General features: G+C 36.9%; 7 protein-coding genes and 1 pseudogene across 8 annotated transcripts; 3 read left to right on the top strand and 5 right to left on the bottom strand.

The window, feature by feature from the left end:
- Positions 1–377: 377 nt before the first annotated feature.
- nhr-89 (Nuclear hormone receptor family member nhr-89) lies at positions 378–1,695 on the top strand (the record flags this gene model as incomplete). Its single annotated transcript, NM_060754.4, has 7 exons — positions 378–393; positions 445–588; positions 643–708; positions 755–918; positions 991–1,410; positions 1,469–1,537; positions 1,582–1,695. The coding sequence occupies 7 exons, from the start codon at positions 378–380 to the stop codon at positions 1,633–1,635; spliced, it is 933 nt and encodes a 310-aa protein (NP_493155.1). The 3' UTR covers positions 1,636–1,695.
- Positions 1,696–4,535: 2,840 nt separating this feature from the next.
- Positions 4,536–5,905, bottom strand: glct-2 (Galactosylgalactosylxylosylprotein 3-beta-glucuronosyltransferase; the record flags this gene model as incomplete). Its single annotated transcript, NM_001375231.1, has 5 exons — positions 4,536–4,634; positions 4,685–4,938; positions 5,142–5,470; positions 5,691–5,783; positions 5,835–5,905. 5 exons carry the CDS (start codon positions 5,903–5,905, stop codon positions 4,536–4,538), a joined length of 846 nt encoding a protein of 281 aa, NP_001361858.1.
- A 781-nt stretch (positions 5,906–6,686) lies between these two features.
- On the bottom strand, positions 6,687–8,383 carry E03H4.11 (Hexosyltransferase; the record flags this gene model as incomplete). The annotated part of the gene is made up of 7 exons (NM_001375230.1): positions 6,687–6,894; positions 6,946–7,035; positions 7,080–7,206; positions 7,252–7,451; positions 7,778–8,139; positions 8,189–8,278; positions 8,323–8,383. The coding sequence occupies 7 exons, from the start codon at positions 8,381–8,383 to the stop codon at positions 6,745–6,747; spliced, it is 1,080 nt and encodes a 359-aa protein (NP_001361857.1). The 3' UTR covers positions 6,687–6,744.
- A 1,783-nt stretch (positions 8,384–10,166) lies between these two features.
- On the top strand, positions 10,167–11,603 carry clec-17 (CUB domain-containing protein). The gene is made up of 4 exons (NM_060751.7): positions 10,167–10,376; positions 10,425–10,569; positions 10,612–10,743; positions 10,798–11,603. Exons 1-4 carry the CDS (start codon positions 10,179–10,181, stop codon positions 11,571–11,573), a joined length of 1,251 nt encoding a protein of 416 aa, NP_493152.1. The 5' UTR covers positions 10,167–10,178; the 3' UTR covers positions 11,574–11,603.
- A 933-nt stretch (positions 11,604–12,536) lies between these two features.
- On the bottom strand, positions 12,537–14,243 carry E03H4.9 (annotated as a pseudogene). Its single transcript has one exon. A coding segment is annotated over exon 1 (1,707 nt).
- Positions 14,244–14,780: 537 nt separating this feature from the next.
- E03H4.8 (COPA/B second beta-propeller domain-containing protein) lies at positions 14,781–17,219 on the top strand. The gene is made up of 5 exons (NM_060750.6): positions 14,781–14,897; positions 15,116–15,275; positions 15,701–16,031; positions 16,081–16,438; positions 16,488–17,219. The coding sequence occupies exons 2-5, from the start codon at positions 15,140–15,142 to the stop codon at positions 16,767–16,769; spliced, it is 1,107 nt and encodes a 368-aa protein (NP_493151.1). The 5' UTR covers positions 14,781–14,897; positions 15,116–15,139; the 3' UTR covers positions 16,770–17,219.
- Positions 17,220–20,392, bottom strand: oac-13 (Acyl_transf_3 domain-containing protein; the record flags this gene model as incomplete). The annotated part of the gene is made up of 9 exons (NM_060749.2): positions 17,220–17,486; positions 17,682–17,892; positions 17,942–18,053; positions 18,109–18,229; positions 18,275–18,740; positions 19,016–19,208; positions 19,625–19,711; positions 19,760–20,163; positions 20,274–20,392. 9 exons carry the CDS (start codon positions 20,390–20,392, stop codon positions 17,220–17,222), a joined length of 1,980 nt encoding a protein of 659 aa, NP_493150.2.
- Positions 20,393–22,830: 2,438 nt separating this feature from the next.
- Positions 22,831–24,245, bottom strand: nhr-174 (Nuclear hormone receptor family member nhr-174; the record flags this gene model as incomplete). Its single annotated transcript, NM_060748.4, has 7 exons — positions 22,831–23,021; positions 23,072–23,273; positions 23,324–23,553; positions 23,600–23,766; positions 23,817–23,903; positions 23,955–24,173; positions 24,233–24,245. The coding sequence occupies 7 exons, from the start codon at positions 24,243–24,245 to the stop codon at positions 22,980–22,982; spliced, it is 960 nt and encodes a 319-aa protein (NP_493149.2). The 3' UTR covers positions 22,831–22,979.
- Positions 24,246–24,393: the final 148 nt, after the last annotated feature.

The raw sequence follows: 24,393 nt of genomic DNA, 5'->3' as shown, positions 1-24,393 counted from the left end.
TGTCGAAAAATGCAAACAGTGCTTGCATTTTCTACATTTTTCGAATCTCATGAATAACGCCATAATTATTTTGTTTGCAAATTGTGTTCTTTTGAATACTGAATATATTGTATTTAGTTTAAACTGCTTCTAAAAATCCCTCATTTCAAATTTTTATAAGGCCTCACTGGAAGAATTTTGTACCTGACGTTTTGAACGTCTACGTACTCTTTGTTTCCCCGTGGCGCAAGAAGTCTGGGCCAGTTGAAGATTTTATCCGACGTGTCCTGTCCGAGAACCCGACAAACATTCCAGTATCGCTTCAGAAAATCAGAGTGCAGAATCTCGTCAGTCCAAAAGCTTATTCACTGCATTTTCATAATCCAAAACTATCAAGCATGAAAATTCCAGAAGGTACAAGGAGACAATTATAATTAATTAATTTTATAACTATTTCTATTTCAGGGCCCTGCCGAGTTTGCCACAGTGTTAAAGGAACACGTCGTCATTTTGGAATAACAGCTTGCATGTCATGCTCCTCATTTTTCAGAAGATCCTTGAACTGTAAATTCTATTGTCCTGCAAATAACTCTTGCACAATTTTGGATGGTTAGTCATAGAGTTTAATTAATTTTTTTTTCAGTTCTGTAACTCTTTATTCAGATCAAAAACAATTCTGTCGATCATGCCGCTACAACAAATGTGTGCAGTCAGGGATGAGGAGAGATTGTAAGCATTGAGTAAACTGGGGTAATAATGAAGTATTGATTTACAGGTGTTCGGAAACAAAGTTATAGGCGTCAGGCAGGCAGAAAAGAAGCTAAATCACCTGCCGTCTCCTGTAGCAACAAATTGAGCGAAAGTTACGAGGAACTGCTCAATTTTTATGTGAAAGAAGCCAATGAAAGCATTGCTCGGAAAAGGCAAAGCCCTTTGAAAGTAAGTTACAGATATTAATTATTTACTGTAGGATAAGGATAATAGTTTAAACTTTATTTTCTTGTTTTCCAGAACGCCCATCAAGTTAAAACTTCAAAGGAACTGCTTGAAATCTCGAAATCTGAAGATAAAACCTCATTGGATGCTGTCCTGCATTGCTATGGAACATATATCTTAGACGATGAAGACATTACGACTTTGATAAGATACTTCAAATTTATGAACACTTGGATTGACTCTGCATTCGTTTATTCAAAATCGACATCAAATGAGGAATTGTTGGATGGAAATGACATTTGCAAGTTCGCCTATCAAATCGATACATCAATTGGATTGTCTCTCAAAAACCTAAATTTAAACATCTTTGAATACGCTGCTCTCCGAGCAATTTGTATTTGGAATCTGAAATTTTATGAGACGAGTCCAAAGATGAAGTCACTGGCTTTGGAACATTACAAAGGAATTACTGGTGCATTAAGGCAGTACTACGAGGTAAGAGCAACTACTAATATGTAGTAAGCTAAAAAAAAAGTTTCAATCTTGTTTACAGAACTACATGTCTGATATGGATATTGCTGTAAGAATAGGTGAAATCACCATGCAAATCACGACGATTTCTGTAAGCTGAAATTTATAAATATGCCAAAAAACTTTTGTTTTCAGGATCTGTTCCACGATCTCATCACATTGCATCAGAAGTATCAAATACCATTTTGAGAATAATTATTGCACAATAATATATTTTTTGCATGTATTCAATAATAAATGTTGCTTGATTTTCATATTGAAGTTTGAGTATAACTTGACGTAATTTCCTTGGAAGTCAGCCTTGTTAGAGTACGTAAACCGTAGGAAGCTAGGTAGAAACTAGTATAATGAATATTGTTCATTCATTTTCTGTTTTGACTGTCTATCAATAAACCGTCTGTTCTTTTTTGTGCTAAGAACTGTGAAATACTCAACGGGAAGGTTTCTAAATTTTCATCAACTTTGCATAACTATACTGCCAATGAAAAAATAATATGTTATCTCAATATTCAAGACCCAAATATTCCAATATTTTTACAAAAAAGTGCTGAATTTCGGAAAGTACACGGCTGAGACTATTCTAGACACATTGGATACACAATTTAAGAAAATGGAAGCACTTCGGGTTTCTACGGGTGTGAAGTTAATTCGTTGGAAGTTAAAAATTTATATGTGTTTTAACATACATCCGTATACTAAAAAATATACTGATATTCACTGACGAAAAAAATTATATAAAAAACATTTTTTAATGGTACTTCAGATTCTTTTCTGAACGTTTTCCGTGCCGTACACCCTAAAATCGGCAAACTACCGGTGCAAAAAAGATTCATTCGGCAGATAAAATGCGGGGGCATGTCTAGACTGGTGCATTTCAATGGAAATTTGTGTGAATGATCAGGCTACATTTATTCTACTTTCTCTATTAGCTTTGCACCCCTACAGTGCAATAGAACATTTAGAAAATTTAGACAATTTAGAAAAATTCTGTAACTGTTTCAGCGTTGAAAATTGGCTCCAATCTAGCAAAATTGACTGAAATAACTCGTGTTAAACTGAAATTTCGATTTCACTGAAACCTAATTAAAATTTATTTTTAAAATCTGAAAGTTCTGCAATTCTTCTTCATCCCCTTACAATTTGAATATTTTTTTTACACAAAACGCAATGTATGAGTTCACCAAAAAAAGTCAGTATTGCAGGAAAGGAACCAGATGGGAAGCATGCTTAAAGACGACCTAAATAACATAGATTTCAGTGAATTTCAGTATGCATTCTCAAAAATATGTAAAAATCTACATTTTTAAACTTTCATTTTCAGGAATGCTTGGTGGATTCAGAGTGCCCTTGTAATGCTGACGCTGCGATGTTAGGGGAGATCGTATCAAGCAATTTGAAAGACGACCTCATCTCAAAGTACCCTAGTCCATAGATTAATATCTGTCCCGCGGGGAATTTAATGAAAAGTTCACAGAGACTACTTAATATTCAATATGACAAACGAGCTCCAAATACAGGAAAAGCTAGAAAAACAAACACCGCAGCTGTCCAGGTAAAAAAGCCTTTTTTTCGGAAGTTTGACGTAGGAAAGCTGGGAACCCGTTTGAAAAGTAAATCAAATTTACCTAATTAAAAGGGAAGTATATTTAGAAGCACAGGAAAGTACCGAGTCACTCGGCAAAAAGTAGACAAGAACTTTCTGAACACAAGGCATCGGCAATCAATTTTCCTGGCGCGAGCAGCAGTTCACAGAAAACGCAACGTTCCATGTTTCAGAATTCTTCGATGGGTCCATTGTGCTTATCACGCTTTGATGGTGTAGGAACATAATATTTGAGTCATTAATTTTGTACTCACTGTGTCAAACGTGTCTTTTCAAAAATTATATGCACTATTTGTTTGCCCGTGGCGCAAGAAATGAGGGCAATTGAAGATTATATCGGTCATTCATGTGAAGACGCAAAATTTGTAAACGTTTAGTGCTGTCACCGGTAAAGCCGAGCTGTTCCAATGCTGCCCAATAGCGACTCAAAAAGCCCGCTCTCTCCGATCCGCCATTAGTCCGTTCTCAGCTTATTGACATCCATTTGTGGTTCAGGATGAAAATAAATTGCACCTGTTTTTATTCATCATTTTTTAATTCAATAATATAAATAATGAATGAAATGGCTTAAATGGAAAATGTTTAAAACCACTCCGAAAATGTGACAATTCGCGAAAGCTTTGACTAAAATGCTCGCAAACTCTGAGACAGTTCAGTGTCAAGCTTTCAGAAGTTATAAAGCCAGCTTCAAAGTTTTTACCCTATAATATTTTTGTGACGCCGACACACTGAACAATTTTATTGCTTGTATATCGTCAGAATTTAAAAAAAATCGCTATCGACGAATTAAGCTTATGTTATCTGAAGTTGTGAATTTTCGGTTAGACAAATCCACCATTCTGATTGTCCATTCACGTGGTGTCCGGCCCCATACGGTTTGATCTACAAAGATGCGGGAATTTCTTGCCCAGAAAACTGTGACGCCAGCACGCTCTTAACCATACGAAATCAGTACAGAACGGCATTGCACATCGTATTTTTTGAGAAAACTTTGAGAAATCTATACACTGTGAGCATTAATTAAAAAGCAATAATGTATAAAATACATCTTAATTAACAAAACCAACATTTTGAAGCTACAGGGCGTGAAAATTCTATACGCCACCCTTTGAATATTAGGTTATCCCCGCTTCTGTGAATTTTTATGAAAGAAAAAATTATAACTAATCAGGCCAAAAACTACACGAACTAGATAAAAAAATCGAGAAACCTATTTTGGCCTCTAAGTAAGACCCAAGTAAAAGACCAAACTATAGGAATGCATTTTAAAAACAGATTGAATATATTAAGTAAGTTTTAGTTCAAGTCGGTCAGTTTCATAACACGTGGCAAATGATATTTGTGAGACTCATACACGTTCAAATCTGTGTAGAAAATACAACTTCTGAATTTCTGATTCTCTGTAAAACCAAACACCGTTGATTTCTAAAAACTATAAATTTTTCTTATAATTTTTATTCAAATAAAAAAATTAAACAACATGAAATTATCCTACTTCTACGAAATATCCAAAATCGTCCTCAACGCTGATCCCAGATTTCGGTATACTGGTTCTAGTGTGCCATACGAGAATTTCTTTATCTTCCTGAACAATACACATAAGCCTCAAAGCACTTTATTTCTTTTATTACTCACTTCTTTTTCGTACCCAAACGGCTGAATATCATCCAACTCAAATCCAAGTTTCTCAAGTAGACAGGTTTCCGGAGCCCCACTTCCATGACATTTTGGACCAAAAACGGCTGCGGAACGTAAAATATACTTGAGATTGATTGCAAATCCTGCCATATCAACAGCAAATGGTCGGCTGGGCTCCCATTTGACATTGAATGAGGTTACTTTTTTATTCTCAACTTTCGGAGCTTCGACTATGGTTCCACCGACCAAACCTTCAAAATGCGATTTTTAGGCAGTGCAAGGATAGTATTCTGAAATGTGAATTGTGCCTCATCCCGCCAAGCCTGAAGCCTAATCTTAAGCCTATGCCTAAGCCTGCCAAAGCCTAAGCCTAAGCACAAGCCTAAACCTGAGACTAAGCCTAAACCCAAGACAAAGCCTAAGCCTAAACCTCACGAATTCCGAAATCACTCACCAACAGCCCAAACTCCCAATTTCTTCACATTTCTAATAAAATCATCAAACAGTCGCAAGTCGTACGAATTATCATCGTCTGCAAAATAAACGACAGCTTCGCCCTTATGATTGCCCAGGATTTGTGAAGAGTTGGTTCGCAGCATCTTCAAAGCCATATCTCGTTGATACCATCCTTTCGCAGGATATCCTTTTGCAGTTTTATGCGTCACATAGGTATACGGTAGCCCTGATCTTTCCAGAACATTTTGAACGGCGGGCACAAGTTCTTCGCCGTCTTCTATGACTATCCAATGCAGGTTTTTGATTTGTTTCAGTGTGTTAGACATTCTGAAAAGCAATAAGAATTATTGTTTCAAAAGTTATGTCAACATACACACTAACACTTTTTGCAAATTTTTTCTTAAAACTACCAAAAAAAATCAAAGATCTTGAATCTCAAAAGCAAGATCCAGAGTCTAAAATAACTAAAAAGAATGAGCCGAATAGCGAGAGATATCTATTGTGGGCAAAATTATGTAGTGTTGTTTTATGTTAAGCTTCAACTAACCGTGTAATATCAGGCATTCTGGTGATTCTTCTATAAGTAGGTGTTATCACAATTATCCTTCTATTTGAGCTAAAACTCTCTGAATATTTATTGCTGAAAAACATTTTTTTTTTTTAATTTCAATATTTTTAAATTTCAACTTACTACAGAACAATGACCATTACAAAAAACACAAAGTATACCAATAAGGTTCCATAAGGTTTCAGAACACTCATCGTAGGTGAGGGATTGAAGCTTTTCGACCGTGGACGTTTTATATAGTTGCTTTTTGGAATCATAAGATTTTCAGACGGATAAGTGAATTCAGGTTTTGGGAAAAGAATAGACAAAGTGACATCGATCTATGTGGAACAAAACCTGGATTCGTAGGGGGTTTTGAAAAGTGGGTAACTTTTGAAGAATAAAACAATATTCATTTATCAGTTTCAGTTATTTTGGCCAGCTTCCCTCATATTTTTTGTATTGTTTGAGTGTTGCTCTTGAGTTTGGATGATAATATATTTTATAACACTTCAGATCATTTTCAAATTTTATTGGTCACTTATGAGTTTTAATTTTTGAGTAATTAATGATTTAATTTATTTTGATTTATTTTCAACATTAAAAAGTAATAAAATTTAAAGCAATGAAATTTAAAGTTTAAAGTGAAAATAAACTTATAAAACGATGATGTACATCAATATTCTTCAACTTTCCCAGTTTGTTAAATGTGTTTCTTCAATTTTTTTCTACATATAAAACTTTAATAATTTTTTTTAAATCCCGATCTAGGCTGATATGTATTTTTGGGACTTTTTTTCGCGACTTTTGACAAAACGAATGCATAGAAATCGTGAGTAATTTTCAACGAATTTAGTATTTTGTCCATTTTTTAAGTAGTAAAGCACAGGAAAAGTCTGAAAAACAGCTCATTCTGAAAAATAAGATAACTGAAAACAAGGCAAGGACTAGAGGGTTTTCAGACTAAACTCCGGGCAAAAAAATAATGCTACAAGGTTGGAATCAAGATAATTTTTATCAACACTTTTATACTCGCAATTTTCAAAAATTATAATCAATTCTGTGCAGAAGTCGTCGTCATCGCTGCAATTCCTGCCTTCTCGTTTTGATATCTGGCCAGCCCTTTCTTGAAAAAATTCAAGTATTGGATGTCTTTTTGGTCGTTGTGCCATGCAATTATATCCACCGATTTGGATTCATCAATCTGAAATGTTTTATCATTTAGTGTTTCACAATCCCAAAAATCAAAACTTACATCGTTCGGGTACTTGTAGAATTTTGGCAAGTTCCTCACAGAAATTCCCAGGTCTTCCGCAAGAATTCCAGTAAGAAACACGTCTTCCACCTGTAACTCTGAAGGTTCAAGTTATAAATCAACCCTTCACACACCTGAATAAAATCTCGATACTTCGTAGACTTGATGATCTGCTGCGCAGCCTCCCAAGTGACCATGTACAACATTCCCGAGACATACTCGGGAAATTTGGAGCAAGAGTAGGAAGACTCCGGAACATACCTTAACTTTGAAAATGAGCAATCTTAATAAAATATGTGGACTAACCATCGATCGTTCTTGTCACGGAATATACGAGCTCCAGCTTGGATTTTGTACCCATAGGCGCAAAGTGGAGTAGCATCTATGATACCTTGCTCGTAGAGTGCAGTAAGCTTATCCGGGAAGAATATGACGTCTTCATCGATTTTCCCGATCATTTGGTATCGTGGAGCTTTGCTGACTCCGTAGAGAAGAATCGCCAGTGACTGGAAGATGAAATAGGATTGAAGTTACAGTGGTACTGTAGACTTAGATATTCAAACTAAAAAAGCTAAGTTGGCAGTAAAATACTGTGTGACTTGGCATTCGCTTCGTTCATTTTTTCACATTCTCGAAAGACCTATGAAGTTGAGAGTATAAGGGAATGTGCGAGAACTAGCAAAAATTGAATTTTCTGGGAAAACTGGCACTATTAGTTTTACACTCATTTTATCAGTAGAGCATGTTTGCATTAACCAGAAGATATAATTAATACGTAGCTATGAGTATTATCTGATCCGAACTCTTGGCACGTTGTGCTCGAATAACTCACCTTATAGGTCAGCTCTTCATATGTATCATTCATGTCAACGACGATAATGTCCCCGTAGAGCTTCGCTTCTTGCATCACCATCTTCTTCATTTTATAGTCACCGGGCGTTAATCCAACCAAGAACAACGGCTTCATCCTCCCATTTGCTACAATCTCACTGTCCGACTTATTCATCCAGGTCTGCCGCATGATGTTCCTCCGAGCATAGCTATCTGTCCTCGAGGCGACTATCATTAGAATATCCTTCTCCTGACTTGCCTCTTCGATCTCGGGAAGGTACAACCAGGTATAGTTCTTTTGAATATCTGCGAATGAAATCACAAACTCCGAGCCAAAGTCTTGAGTTTCAGGAGCAGTAGAGTCTGAAACGGATTTACTTTATCATTTAGTTAAGGAAAAATTATAAACTACCTTTCAACCACCCACTTCTTGTGCAATTTTCCTTGGGAATTTCTGAAGACTCATGAAACGAACTGTTTCGATTTCTAAGACTTGCAACACCTAAAAATCCAGACATCAATAATTAATAAAGTTTTCCAACTTACAAAATAGGAATATAAAAATCAATACTAATACATGAACTGCTTTTGGACGTGGCATTAACATAGAACTTGAAAAATCTATCGAGAGAAATAAGCTTTAAGCGTTAGAAATTACGCACAATTTTGGGCAATTTTGGACTTCTATGGCCAAGATCAAGTCCTAGATTGTGGGCTTTTCCCATTGTGGAACAGTGGCGGAGATGGTTATCCATTGAAAATTGGCTGACAGGACGCTCGACAAGCACCTTCATTTTGCGAACTTCAAAATTGTGAGAGATCTGAATCTCAATAGACGCAGTGAATCAGTGAATTGGGCACCTAGACCCACTCTCAAAATTTGCTAACCATAATATAATTTAACTTATTCCGTTGTATACGGGTATTTTTACTTTTTCTCAAAACCCCGATCAAGTTCATCTCGGCAGCATTTTCTGTACCTCAAATGGTAGGAAAATTTACGATTGTAGTTTTATTAAATAGGACAAAACGGAATGGAATTCACCAAAAATACGGAATTTTGTTGAAAAATGAAGAAGGAGTAGGGTTTTATATTTAAAACACGTTTTTTGAGTAAAAATCATTATTTTCTTTCATATTTCAAAAAAGTGGCCTTGCTATTTTATGAAGTTAATCATTCTCTTCAATTTGAAATGCTATTGAAGAAATTTACCGTATTTCCTCTATCAGTCTTGCAGTCTCTATTAGTCTTTGGCACGAAATTTCTGCATTTAGGAGAAATCCACAAAAACACGCGAAATGCGCCAGTAAGCTGCCTCTTCACGCTGTGGATTTTTTAGCGAAAATTCAAAAAAACATGTTCCAAGAATTAATTCATTAATAGCCATAGCGTGAAACGTGGCATATTTTTGATTTATTTTTTCAGTTTTTCTCTGTTTTATTTCAGCCAATTTTTTAGCTCTCTTTTTGATTTTTAAAATTTTTTTTTTTGAAATTTTTGAAGTTGACTACTCTGTCGCAAAGCTCACAAACCAAGAAGAAGCCCAGTCAACAACAACATCATTAAAAGCAAGGCTGAAGTTACGCTCCCGTTAGAGCCTGTTAGCTAGAAGACGGGTTAACAACTTTTTCTGAAACTTCACCAGTGTCTTCGACAAGCTCATATCTATAAATCTGATATAAATTTGGATACCCTTACCGTCTTAGTTTTCAAGAAAAACGCCAAAGCTTGAGCAGAATCAACTAAAATTAAAGGCCAAAACTTTGACCGGATATTATGAAAAATCTAGTTGTTTTGGAGTGTTTTATTATGGTATTCGGTCGTTCTTTCAGTTTTGAGAACTTATGCACACTATGGCGTTTTTCTCGAAAACTAAGACTGGAAGGGCACCCAAATTTATATTAGATTTGTAGATTTGAACCTGTCAAAGACACGGGTAAAGTGTCAGAAAAAGTTGTTAACCCGTCTTCTAGTTAACAGGCTTTTACGGGAGCGTAAATTCAGCTTTGCTTTTGATGATGTTGCTGTTGCCTGGGCTTCTTCTTGGTTTGTGAGCTTTGCGACAGAGTAGTGAACTTCAATAATTTCAAAAAATTGAAAAATACTGAAAGAGAGCTGAAAGTGGATGAAATAAAATAGAGAAAAACTGAAAATAAATCAAAAATATTCCACGTTTCACGCTATGACTATGAATGAATTAATTCTTGGAGCATGTTTTTTTTGAATTTTCGTTTAAAAAATCCATACCGTGTCTTGTGCGCTTTCAATGCCAAGGAGACTGTGTTTTCATCATCATTCTTGTTGATTTTTAATCTCCGATTTGAAACCTTCATCGTGATTCATAAACGCCCACCTTGCAAAAACTGAATTTTGATAAGCATTTTACTATACTTGTTCCAACATGCAACTCCGTTTTGCACTGCTTCTTCTCATTATTTGTTTTAAAGCGTGTCTAAATTCACCTCTCATTTGCACAAATGGATTCACTCTACTCAACAAAAAATGTTTGAAACTGTTTGACACTAAAGTGAACCACACATCGGCTGAAAGCTCATGTAATAGTTTTGGAGCAACACTTGTCACGGTGAAAAATGTTAATGTACATAAGTTCATAAAGCCTTCTGCCAATTCATGTGTAAAGTTTCAGGATGAACAAGCCATTGCCACTGTAGTAGCTGCAAGTTCTGCCCGACTGATTTGGCTTGGATTGTATTGCTTTGATAGTGATCCTGCCAAATGCTTGTGGGATGATAACTCTGGCTCTGCACAGAGTTACGACAACTTTTCAATTGGTTCGTGACTCTTTTTTACTTCACAAAGGGAACGAGTTTCAGATTTTCCTCTCGTCGATGCTGGTCATTGTGTGTACTTATCTACACTGGGAGCGTTAGCTGGGAAATGGATCAGCGAGGATTGTGAGAGCAAGCTCATGTCCTATATTTGTGAACTGCCGACAACTCATGCAGGTATTAGAGAAATTATAAGTTTTGTGGAAGAATTCTAAGGGAGACATGTTTCAGACGACTGTACCTACAATTACAATGGGTACTGCTACACATTCAGCTCAACTGCCGAACCATTTATCATTGCACAAACCAAATGCGCAGAAACCTATGGAGACCTTGTGTCGATACATTCATCAAATGAAAATCGATACATTGAAACGTTTGCCGCACAAGATTATTACCTCATTGGAGCAGTGTGGAAATTGGATAATAGTCTCTACTGGTTAGATAAATCCAAGTGGGACTACAATAACACCGATCCAGAGAACTCATATCGAGGGGATTACTGCGTGGCAATGTCAACGGTCATTTCGTCCCCTATTCCGTCTGGTTTCTGGTTCAGTACAAATTGTACTCGTCCTGCCAAATATATTTGCAAGCGCCCAGCTGGCGTGCAGTCTACAACTGCATCACCAGTAACTGTGGCCCCAAGCCCTGCAAACCCATCAAACTGCAACGCAGGCCTACTAATGTCTCCAGGAGTCATCACCTCTCCAAACTATCCCGAGAACTATTTCAACAACGAAAACTGCACTTATCAGCTGTCCACATTGGGAGCGTATAAGATTGCTCTACGATTTGCGTCATTCTCCACGGAAGCAAATGATGTTGTAACAGTGTATGATGGCCTGACAACGGATAGTCCCTGTCTGCGCCGATGCAGTGGAACTCAGAGACCCTTTGCACTGACTTCGAGTGGAAATACCATGCTGGTAACGTTCACGTCAGACTCGAAGGGCATTTCCAGTGGATTCTATGCGAGATTCTCGTCGATTGTTTATAGACGCTAATGTTACAAATAAAAGTATGATGAAAGCTTTATTTTCAATTCAAACAGATACTCACAAACCTCACAAGCTATTACAGATATATAACAATAAGGCTTATAAGAGGTAGACGCGGTTTCAGGGCTTGGGGCCTGCCCTTGCCCGCCTTGAGCTGGTCTCCTTGCATTCTGCATTTTGACGTAATATCAAAGGCTTGGCGTTTGCTCCACATTGCGAGATATTACGGGAACACTAAATCGTGAGAATGTGTATTCGAGCATTTTCGCGGTGTCGATTTACGGGCTCGATTTTCGAAAAAATTTTTTTACCGAATTTGAATAACTTATTTATTGATAAAATAACACAAGAAAGTATGAAAAAGGCAAAAAAAAAACGAAAAAACTGAAAATTGCTCTCAAAATTCGGTAAGAAAATATTTTCGAAAATCGAGCCCGTAAATCGACACCGCACTACAGTAGTTATTGAAATTCGTTAAGAGATATCGCGCGTCAAATAAAATGCTCGAAAACACATTTTTCACGATTTAGTGTTCCCGTAATAGGTGGTTCTTTCGTATCGACTGTCGCTTTTTGGATTCTGCATAGAAGGCGTACGGCTGACACGTCAGACGTTTCGGTGCCTACATGTTTACATACTTTTCGAAAAGTGTAGTCTTCAGTAGAGAGAATCTACACTCATTCGTGTTTCCTGTCATAATTTTTATCAGTATTGTCATCAAATCGTCTTCTTACACCTCCCATTGCTTACGGAGCAAAACTGATAAGAGATCTTTGTTGATCATGCGAAAAAGTCAAAAACTGAGAAGAGACTAAAAGATCAAGCACAGTTAAATTTCAAGACACATGTAGAACATTTGAAATCACAAAAGAAAAAGATACAGCTTGCTCTTTGCTCATAAATATTGAGAATACAAAATATAATGCCAGTATTAATTATTTATTGAAAAACTCAAGAATCTGTGAAAAATCAAACAACTGATGTAAAGACTGCTTCAAATTCACTTGTCATGTTTCCAGGAATCACTGTGAATAGGACAACCATTCTATTACCACTTGACGTGAATGTGTTACAGAACAAATCCCCATCGTAACCTCCCAAACGTGGACTATAGATTGAACTTCCATCGTAAATTGACACATATTCATCTGAAGTTGTCTTGCGGAACTATTTGAATGTCAGCGCTATCTTGTACGGCCCGAGTGTAGCCAATTGATAAATACAGTACAATTGTGAAGAAAACACTCTTTTTGGGGATGATATCGCACCAGGGGCCATTTGTGGTGTGCTGTTACAAAAAGAAGGGCCTTCGATGCTCGGAGTGACAGTTGGTGATGGGATCGCGCACTGTACACCAGCTTCACGTTTGCAAATGTACGGCAATTCTGAACTGCAGTCCTCGTTGTACCAAAATCCAGGTAGCCGAGTCGGCTGACTTGTTGTAGACATTGCAGTGCAAAAATCGACACGACGAATGTTCACTGGATAGGTATTATTGTAGTCCATATTCGAACCATCCACCCATTGCAGTTTTGTCTGATAATTCCAAAGCGCACCGATGAAATACTCATTTTTCGGGGCCATCGTGTTGATGTATTTGTTCTCGTTTGCCGAGTGGATTGACACAAGATTTCCACACTCTTGAGCACATAGATCCTACGCCACACCGAATTGGCGATTATATTGGCTGAATGTGTAGCAATGTCCATTATAGTTGTAGGTGCAGTTATCTGGAATGGGTCTTGTTTGAATTTAAGATAAAGTTTCAGCTAATATAAGATGTCTAGAGGTCAAATTATAGATCAAATGTTGTTTTCAGAAACATTGCGCCACGGACGTATTGAAGTCAATATAAATAAAATTTTGCTTGATTTAATGTCAAAGTAGTTATTTTAAACTGTTTCTGAAACTCTAAATATTTTTGAAAATAAATGATACAAAAAATGTTCATAGTGTACTGAAAACGAGAAATTCCCTCGTCAGGGGCCTTCAAAGTGCTAAAAAAACGACATCTCGTATTTCAAATTTTGGGGAGTGACCAACCAATCAGGGGCGGTAAAGTTTGATTTGTTGGGTACGCCTCCTTTCTTGAGATTGACCAATACCTAGGCGCGGAAGGCACTGGTTTGATTACCTTCATAAGTTGTCGGTAGCTCACAAATATATTCAAAAGTACTCCTGTCACAAGAAGTGCTGATCCATGTTTTAGCCAAAACACCATCGGTAGCGTAGTAGATGCAATTTCCAAGTTCAACGCGAGGGTAAATACTCATACGTGAGAAATAGTTCAAGCTCTCCGCTGATCCGCTAGCGTCATCCCAGAAACATGTTGAAGGTCTATTTCCCAAACAGTACAATCCCAGCCATACCGTGGAAGCATACTTTTCAGCCATAGTGAATATTGCTTTATTATCCTAAAACCAAACGATATAGTGATAGAATTGTATTAACTCCTACCTCTGCACTTTTCACAGTGACAAGTGTAGCTCCGAAGCTGTTGCAGGATTTTTCAGCTTCTGTATGGTTCACTGGATTGTTGAATAGTTTCCAACATTTGTCGTTGATCAATGTGAATCCATGTGTACAAACTGGCGTTTTTTGAGCAACCACAGTGTTGACTCCAAAACCGATTAAAATGATTGAAAGTAGGGAAAATAGGGAAATACAGAGATTCATGATTATAATAACTTTTATTCAGGTACAACACTTAAATAGGTCGAACTAAAAGAGCATATTAACAAAAGTGCATGTTTCCAGGTAAGTCCCAGGTAAACACTTGTTAGTATATGTTTGGAGTTTATCAGTCTTCATTCAAGTCCATGGAATTTCTTTTAGTGAGTCAACAATTTTGAAACAAAGACATAAAGTCAGATGAAGGTTATGAACCAATCAACCAAAATCAGAATCTACTACATAAGTTTTCAGCTCAATATGGTTCACTGAAGAATTGAATAACTTTAAAAAATTTTCCGGTGGGCAAATATTACGATTACAGTTGCAAGACAAGGATCAAAGAGTCAATAGACAGCAATCCCCCCTTTGTTTCCAGCTGAGAAGACCGTGAATCGTCGAGAGAGTGGAGACGCAGAGGAAACCGTGCATATACATACATATACCTCGAAGGATCAATATTTAAATACCCCGCCAAAAGAAGTGTTTAACGGAGCGCGTTTGCAAAACCATCAATTTCTATCGGAAATTTATGTTATAGGGAAAATGAATTATTTCGCAATTTTGCTCAACATTATGTTACCCGCACCTTTCTTTATATATAAAGGTACTTGTGTATTATTTCCCTTCATTTTTTGAAATACAGTGCTGGTCAAAAAGGTATCCACTTTCTGTTTTTTGATGATTTCGATATTTTTTCAATGGGCATAACTCGAGTTAACTGTGCATTTTAGTTAACTTTTTTTTGCTTCAGGGGGTCTGCCGTGTCGCGCAGGTAGATATTTTCAAAAATTAATATAATTGCTTGTTTTCTAGAAAATTTTAAATAAAACCTGTGTGGTTTAATTATATTTAAAAAGTTCTATCAAATTTTAAAGACGCGAGAAGTTGTCACTATAATTATGGATCACCCTGTACAATTGTCAATTGAGAACCCCGCCGTCAGCATGGATTCCACCGGACAGATTTTGTGGGCTGTTCAATCTGAGATTCAGGCAGTCTACCTGAGAAGTTTATTCGAACAGAAGGAAGCCAATGGTAGGCTGATGTTTAATCAATAAGTTATGGTAATGGATAAATGTTTTTCTGTTTAAAGGTGGAGTACCGAAACTTGGGAAATATTTTAAAAGGGGGTTAAAAAGCGCCAGACGGGATTTTGTCTAAATACACTTATACGACCGAATATCATAATAAATCATTCCAACTTTTTTAAAAAGATTTTTCAAACTTTCCGGTCAAAGTTTTGGCAAATTGCCAAAATTTTGAAAAGTAAATAAAAACATTTCAAAAATTTATGTGAAAAGTTTTACTATGATATTCGGTTATTTTGGCAATATTGGAGTAGTTTTTAACACTTTCCACAGTAGCACTACTCCACTTTTAAAGAAAACTTCAAATAATACCATTTGAAAATAAAAAGATAAGTTGTAATCTAACATCAGTTTGACCCAATTAATTTTTAGATGGAGAACGTCTGACGCTTTCTGTAAAAAATCTTGGATCTTCTGAAATCTCTCCGCAAACCCTTGCTCATTCATCTAATGGGCATTTTTTTATGGCTTGTGGTGATGGAAAGTATATTGTTTATACGTATAAACAGTATGATGCAATTGCTCTCAAAATCAGGCATTACGGACAGGGACTCGAGTTTGTCTGGGCTGCTCATCCAAATATGTTTGCTGTTCGTGAATCTGCCACCAATGTGAAGATAAAGAAGAACTTCAAGGATCACAAGTCCATTCGTTCAGATATGATGCTTGAGGGAATTTCTGGTGGACCACTTCTTGCCTTGAGGTTTCTGAAATATTATCCATAGATTGATTTTTATTTATTCTTTGTTCAGATCAAACGACTCTTTGTGCTTCTTTGATTGGGAATCAGCCGCTCTTGTTCGTCGTATCGAAATCACTTCCAAGAGCGTCTATTGGAGTGACAACCGAGAGATGGTCGCAATTTGTGGGGATGATTCATTCTACGTTTTCAAGTACAGCGCTGAAGCAGTTGCCAATGCAACAGAAGTGACCGAAGATGGCATTGAAGACGCGTTTAAGGTTATTGGAGAACAAGCAGAAGCTGTGGAGACGGGATTCTGGATTGGCGACTGCTTTATTTTTACAACTGCACTCACAATCAATAGAATTAATCACTATGCCGGCGGAGAAATTGTCACTGTTGCTCATGTTGATAGACCACTTTGTTTGGTGAGATTTAGGCAAAATTTCATAACAAATATTAACGAAATTATTTTAGTTGGGATACATGGCCGAGGATTCTCGAGTCTACGCTGTCGACAAGGATCTCAACGTGATCTCATACGAACTTTTTCAATCTGATCTTGAATATCAAACTGCTACAATGCGCCGTGACATCGGCACCAGGGGTGGGCCGCAAATTTGCCGAATTTGCCGTTTGCCGAGCTCGGCAAATTTGCCGAATTTGCCGAGCACGGCAAATTTCAAAAAAGTAGATTTGCCGAATTTGCCGAGCTCGGCAAATTTCGAAATTTGCCGCACACAGTACAATTTTGACTAAAACTATTGATTTTTTAGCCAAAAATGTAGTAAAATGACACAAAATTGAGCTATTTTGATGCTTAAACAGACATACTACGCGGAACTTATTCAGAAACCAGATGTGTGTTAAGAATTCAGTAGTTTTGGTGCTCCAAAAAACATAAAAAATATCAAATTTTTCCGAGTTTATTAAGCACGGCAAATTTGCCGAATTTGCCGAATTTGCCGTTCTCGGCAAATATTGAAAAAAGAGATTTGCCGAATTTGCCGAGCTCGGCAAATTTTGAGATTTGCCGCACACCCCCGATTCGGCACTGATAAAAAGGTGCTCTCCTTTAATGTAAAAAAAAAGAAAAAAAGATTCTCACTAAAACTCTTTCTCATCCCGCAATCCTTTTTCCGCGACTTGCAATATATGAATTTATGTATGTACTTTGTTGTAAAAAATAAATAAGTAATATACGTTCAACTATTCAATCTTTCTACACACATCCCTCCATACATGCCGAATATGCTCCAAACCATGCGGTGTCAGATGCATTCCCGATGTGTAGTAGGAGAAGCCCTTGCTATCAAATAACCGGAATGTGCCAGTAGAGTTATTGTAGAACTCGGGGTTGAAGTCGATGAGGGTACACCGGCCTTTGAAATCCTTTACTAGTTCTGCATACCGTTTGCGTGCTAGTTGATAGGTTTCTGGGTCGATGAGATTATCCTTTGATTGACCAAGACGGTTCTGGAAGAAACTAGTGTTGAGCGGGGGTAACTCGGTATTCTTGTTATGGTCCTAGATAGGCCTAGATAGTCCTAGTTATAGTCCTAGTGGCTAGTTGTTTGAAGTAATGCTACAATAATCCTGAGCCTGGACTGAAGTTTTTCAGATATAGTTAAAAGCTCCAAATTAGCATGTAGTCATTTGATGCAGTCTTACATCAATCTCTACCGGATCCACTCCATCCTTCACCCAAGATGCAATCCTATCAATCAACTTAGTATTCACTCTTGGCACGGCATCCAAAATAAAAATCCTCTTTTTTGTACTTGAGCTCAACCGGAGCATTTGCCATTTCATAATTTGATATACCGGATCTTCCTCGAAGCTTGTAACGTTTGCTGGAAACGGATCGCCGACGGATATGTATCTGGAATGAAAAATTAAATGTGTGTGGAAAGCTTTGTCAATAAATGTACCTGGAAACTAGAAATAAGTAATCTGGCGTCTCCTGTTGAATTCTTTCTACAAAACTGTCATAATATTGCTTGCAAGCCAGATTGTCCTGGGTCGGGTATAGGATTTCACATGCTGAAATTACATGCTCCTTGAGTGAGTTAAGTTTTGGAGTTAGCGGAGGGCTTACTTGGAATACTCCCTTGTAGAATCCCACTCGCTTTATTCCCACATTCCTCATGAATAATGGATCCCTGGTTCGCCGTCCAACTATTCCCAATCACGACAATCTTATACTTTCCAGCAAGCCCCTAAATAAGGTTTTCCGTCAGAATATTAAATTGCTAAATAGCTACCGTGTGGTTGCACCAGCCAAACGGACCTCCTCTTTCATACCTGCAATAAGGCACGTGAAGGTTTCCCTGATCTCTCAGATTCCACTGATGGTTCGCCTCCTCTGGAGTCATATTGTTCCAGGTGAATCGATCAACTGGTGGGAGAAATTTATCCTTTTCGATCAGAATCACATTTGACGCGAATAGCAGTACAACGAGAAGTCCGACACTTGTAGATGATAAGTTTAAATACCACTTCTCAAAAGTTTCATGGACGATTACAGCGAGAATAATAGAGGAAAGCAGCACAAAAATCAATAATTGATCATATTGAACCCAATTGAGCTTCCAATAAGAGTAGATAGGCCAGTGGAGCAGATAAAGGGCATATGATATATCTCCAATGTATGATATAAGTTTATTTGATACTAAGAAATTTCCTTCAGAAATTAGAATAAATGACCCTGTTCCAACTGTGACAAGGGGCCTGGAATAAGGGGGTACTTGTGTATTACATGCCCTCATTTTCAAATTAAATTAAACATAAGTAATTTCTCCAATTAAAATAAACGTAATATACATTTTTCCTCTTTAGGCTTAGGAAATTTTATTTCCTAAGCCTAAAAATACAAAAGTGTGGTTCACGTTTTTATTTTGCACAACTTAAAAAATTACTATAAAAATGAGGGCATGTAATACACAAGTACCAATAAGGGATTTGTTGTTAGCGCAACAAGTGTGACGTCATAATTATGAGGGTACCTGACAATTAGGGGATGAAGCTTCAGAGGAAAGGCGGCGACGGTGAACAGTCCCAATAGTAAGAAGTAAGAATACATATTGCAGGGAGTTTCAGGTACTTCTTCACTATCAATTAAGTTTTCACACTCCTCGATATCTTGATTAATAACTTGGTATTGAGGATTTGGCAGGCCAATGGTGTAGACTATCATGCCTGGAATAAGATTTTCTGTGCCTACAGGTTCATGAATTCAAAGGAGTACGGTATTCTCGTGTACCACAGGAAAAATGTTTGAGCTTATATGTAGATTGAATTTTCAAATGAAATCTTGAGCCGTGGAAAAAAAAGTTTGATCTGGTTGGCCGAGCTTTTTCCATGTTTGCCTAGCTATGTTTGTCTAGTCACATTAAAAATCATCAAAAATCTGGGAATTTTAGATTTTAGAGAAATCTTACGGACCTTGACAGTGGCGATGGTATTCTACCAGTTTCCTAAAATTTTCCTAGGCGTAGGAGTCAAACAATTGTACTATTCGTATTTTATGTTACCAGCTGTATCAACATTGTCATTTCATTTTGTGGACAAGCATGAATTGCGACATAATGTTACACAGTAGCCGACTGACTTACCAACCAAAAATTGCCAGATTCTTGCAAATACATTGTTGAATGCTATGAAATCCTGAGAGATGTAGAAGAATGCGTAGGAGCAGATACCTGAAGCTATGGAATCTTACTAAAACTAGCTTAACGAGAAAAATATACCTAAAACTATATAAAAACCGACTTGAAGTTTCTCTGGTAGTCTCAAAGCCACTAGAAATACCACAGGAACCAAAAAATAAAATTGGACTTCAACGGACAAGCTCCATGTATGGGTGAAAATGTCCATTGCCTTGGTCAACTGCACGAAATAATCGTCTTCTTTAGATTTCGCAGTGTTCGACACAAAAAGAAGAGCTCCTAGTGCAGAATTTTTGTTAAACTCAGCTATTGTGTCCGGGAAGACTGAATAGAGGGAGATCATGGAGAGAAGGATTGTGAAGAGATATAGTGGGAGGATTCTTTTGAACCTTTTTGAGTAGAATAAGGTGATAAGGGTACAGGTGGGTTGTGTTTCGACTCGTTTGAGAAGCATGCACATGAGAAAGCCGGAGAGAACAAAGAATCTGGAATTTAGATTTTTTTTTTTAGAAAGCTGAGCAAAAAGGGCTGTCAATCTATTAATCCTTTACTTTTGGAAAGGGGGCTTTCAGTGCTCTTCGAACAAAAAACTCACTGATCAACTCCTAGATACCCATTTGGTACAATTTCTGGATAAAAATGAAAGCCCAGCACTGCCACTATAGCAAAACCACGTAGTCCTTGAAGATCCGATCGCTTAGCCGTAACATTCATATTAAATAAATTTTGGAGGAGTGTAGCTCCGTGCTCTTCGCGAATTTTATCCACAAAAGATCGAACTACACAGCGTTAAACCCTATTCGGGAGTGTTGTTTAATCAGCTTGAACACAATTCGTCTAGGAATTTCTTGTTTCTCTCTTTCTCTACCGCCCCGCCCAGCCTGAGCCTAACCTCAGCCTAAGCCTAAGCCTAAGCCTAAGCCTAGGCACCATAAGTAGTCAGCGGGGTTTCTGGTAAATTTTTCTGCCAAGGAACGGCTTCAAAGTGCCGATTTTCGTTTCAGCCAAATACGTTTTGCCTGAGAGCTCACAAAATCATGAAGCCAAGTTCACCGTTCTCAACAAATTTATTTTTTGAAAAAATTTCCAGAAATTCATACAACTGTACAGCCTTGTGATATTTCCTGTTGACAACGAAAATTGAACTATAACACAAAGCACAACCATTTATTTGCCCAGCATGAACACAATTGTCTATAGAAATTGATAATGCACAAAGGCTGCTTTTACTGTTAATGGGAATATCGACGGTGTATGAATTCTGTGAGACACCTAATGAATACAAATTGATAGAACCGAGTAACGCAACAACACTATTATTAACTATTATAATATATATATATATATATATATATATATATATATATATACTCGGCATTTCGCCACAGAGTTCCCTCGCACTTCTACAGTCTCCACTCGCACTTCCACAGAAAGATCTGAACTCTGTATGAACTCTGACAAAGTGCGAGGGGAGACTGTAGAAGTGCGACGATGTGTGACGAAGTGCGATGGAGCCAAGCAAAAAAATTAAAAAGAGGAGACGCGTCCGCAGTATCTCAGCGCTGACTGTCGCTCATCGTCGCACTTCTTCGAACTTCTTCGCACCTCATCGCATACTGTTGTGTTTTCTGTGGGAGTTGAACTTACTGCTATTTTTGATTCTGAAGTTGGGATCCTTACCTGTTGAGCTAAACTGGTCGCGCGCGAGAAAACTTTCATGCAATATGCATCAAGAAGAAACAAAGTCCGTGCTGTCTTGATTATTCTATGTTGATTTAGTGTTATTCAAACTTTAAAACGACTTCAAAATTACAGTATTAAGTGGTTGTTTTTTGTTGCTAAGGAGGTAATCAAATAAATAATTGAAATTTCATCCAACACTCGTCGAGTACTAAATAGGTTATTGCAAAGCTTCTCCGAAAGAGATTTCTTCAACATACAGATACATACAAGGGTGCCTAGATAATAAGATTACTAATTTTTCTGACAAAATCGAAATTCTAGAAAAGTCGTATGCCGAACTAATTAAACGTTAGAACATTTGGTAATATCGAATGTTGTTTTTAAACCAATTACCAGATAGTCTTTAGGTTTCTACACACGTCGAGTTAGAACAAAGGGTATCGTTCTCAAACTTTTTTGAGTAACTGGAAATAATACAGTCAAAATTGTAATCCCTGGTGACTGGACGACTTTCAATTTTTTTCAAATTTTAAAATATTTTGTTGCTTATTTTTTGGTGAATCACTAAAACTAACAAGTTGGCAAAATGAGCGATTTTAGCTGAAAATATGTCTTTTTTCGAAAGGTTTGTATCGTCATAACTATTTTTTGGAGAAATTCTATTCTCAAAACGTCTAATAACAAAATGCGATAGTTTTGTTCCATTATGGGTCTAAAAAAGCAATGTCACAGGTTTCGGTACTCCACATTCAAGTATACGTGAGTTATAGAAGCAGCAAAGTGCGAAATATGATCGAAAATTTGGTGTTTTATGGCAGAGTGCGACAAAGCGCGAAGATCTGCGACAATCTGCGGCAATCTCCGAGAATGAGCGAAGAAGCGCGCGGGAAATTAGAGCGACAAGCGTAAACCCTAATAAAGAGCGACAAAGTACGAAGAAGTGCGACGATGTGCGAGGGGAGACTGTAGAAGTGCGAGTGAACTCTGTGGCAAAATGCCGAGTATATATATATAATTTGTTGATATTTCAAAAACATGTTCAATTCCTTGTGATGTATACCTGCCCCAAAAATGTTAACCATTTTGAAAACTTTATGTGACTTTTTTTGCCCATATTAGCATGTTAACATGCTAAAGTTTGAGATTTTAGCTAAAATGTGCGTTTTTTTTTTTGAAATTTTAAACCGCCATTAAAAATTTTTGGAACATTTTTTTAAGTCCTTGAGACTACATTGAACTGATCATATTTTATCCCTTCCAGCTATACTTCCTTGTCATGTTCCGATTTTTATTTCAGAGATAGATGCAGATAACCATGTCCCCCACCCTGTCTGTACTGTGATCCAAGTGTGACTCGATAAGGCACGGCTATCTTTCGATACATCTCGCTACGGAATGAATTGGCTTCAAATCGGCACGTTTCTGATTGAAAAGCTGAATTTTGAATTTGAAATTTAGAGTGCTAATTCATTTCAAATGTTTATTGAGATTCAGAAAAGTTTCAAAAAATTTAGAATGGAAGCCCCAAATGCACATAAAGTTTTGCCATGTCATGATAAATTTGCTAGAAATAATTCAAATAAAACTATGATATTTTGTCTGATCAAACTCACAAAAATCAAAATTGCAAGTAGCGTGATTTCTTCATAGATGTGTAAGTCTAAAATTATCTGTATAAGTTAAATTTTTAATTATACCTTGAGAATATACCTGATAATAATCGTTCAAAGCTTTTGCAACACCTTCATAATGTTCTTGTGCAATAATTTTCATGGCTCGGCTTGTCCCATGATACACCAATTTCCAGATGCAAATTGATTTGAATGCTGCAAACTCGATAGTATTGAATTTCAGCTGGGAAAGTGAGACAAGCAGCGTTGATTTTACTTGGTTAATGAATTTAAGCAGTGTTCTGGAAAATATCATATAATAACTACATACACTAATATTGTTATCACTTACAAGTCAAGTTCCGAGTCATCAATTTGAACATGTTTATCTGCTGACATCAAATAATTCCATGCAGATTCAATCCAAACATTGGAAAATTGAAAATATTTCCGTATAGTCAAAATATCCTCATTATCAAGTAGATCGACTCCAGGACAAGTTTTACATATTTCAGCTGCTAGTTTATTGTGAATACTAGTGATTTCCAAAAATTCCTCTACTGATTTTATATTCAATGTATTCTGTAATTGTATAAATAAATAGATTTTTCAGATAATTTATTATTACCATATTAACCCATTTACCTTGTGTGATTTGATATATGTAATACTTTAAAAGCCTCCCATGACTTATTTTCAATATCTTGCTAACATCTTTTTCAGCTTCTTTGTTAGGACTCATAGATGACTTTCTCGAATGTTGTGCCCATTTAGATTGGGTTGATGTCACAAAACCTGGAAAACTATTGAGTTAAAAATACATACATACATACGTTTTAACATACCTCTGACGACTTCTTCATTTCCGGAATCTTTTCTTCTGTTCAATATGTACATTGGGGTGTTTGTTGAATTTTTTCTCTGTCTTACTACTAAAAAACTTTTTTTGTTGTTAAGTTCAAGCAAACAACTATAAAACTAACAGTTTCTTTTCATTCCAGCAATTTTCACACAATAATCAAATCTACAAGCTCTGCAATTCTTTCTCTTTCCCTTGCATTGATTTTTCTTTTCACATAAGTAACGGATGTTCAGTGAAACTGTTCTCCGGAAGAAAGCAGCACATGCTCCGCAGACTAGGCCACCGAAGTGGAGTTCCACATTAGAAGGGAATTCACAAACTGGACACACTGGATCAGTTACTGGAAAAAAAATATAATTTTAAGTTGATTCGGAAAATAAAAGCCAAAACGGAACTCACATATGATGGTCATTATCGAGAGATTTTCGTGAAGGCGCTGAACTCAAATGTCGAATGGATTCGAGGGTTTTGCAATACGTTGGTATGCTGTTTGAGGATTGTTTGGAGGTTCAAAGATTGTATCGAGTAAATTGGAAGACGACCCCCGAATCAGCAAGTTA

The sequence above is a fragment of the Caenorhabditis elegans genome, chromosome I (assembly GCF_000002985.6).
Source record: "Caenorhabditis elegans chromosome I".
In the NCBI taxonomy this organism is placed as follows: Eukaryota; Metazoa; Nematoda; class Chromadorea; order Rhabditida; family Rhabditidae; genus Caenorhabditis; species Caenorhabditis elegans.
The sequence above is the reverse complement of the archived record's forward strand: the minus strand, read 5'-3'. Positions and strand labels throughout refer to the sequence as shown.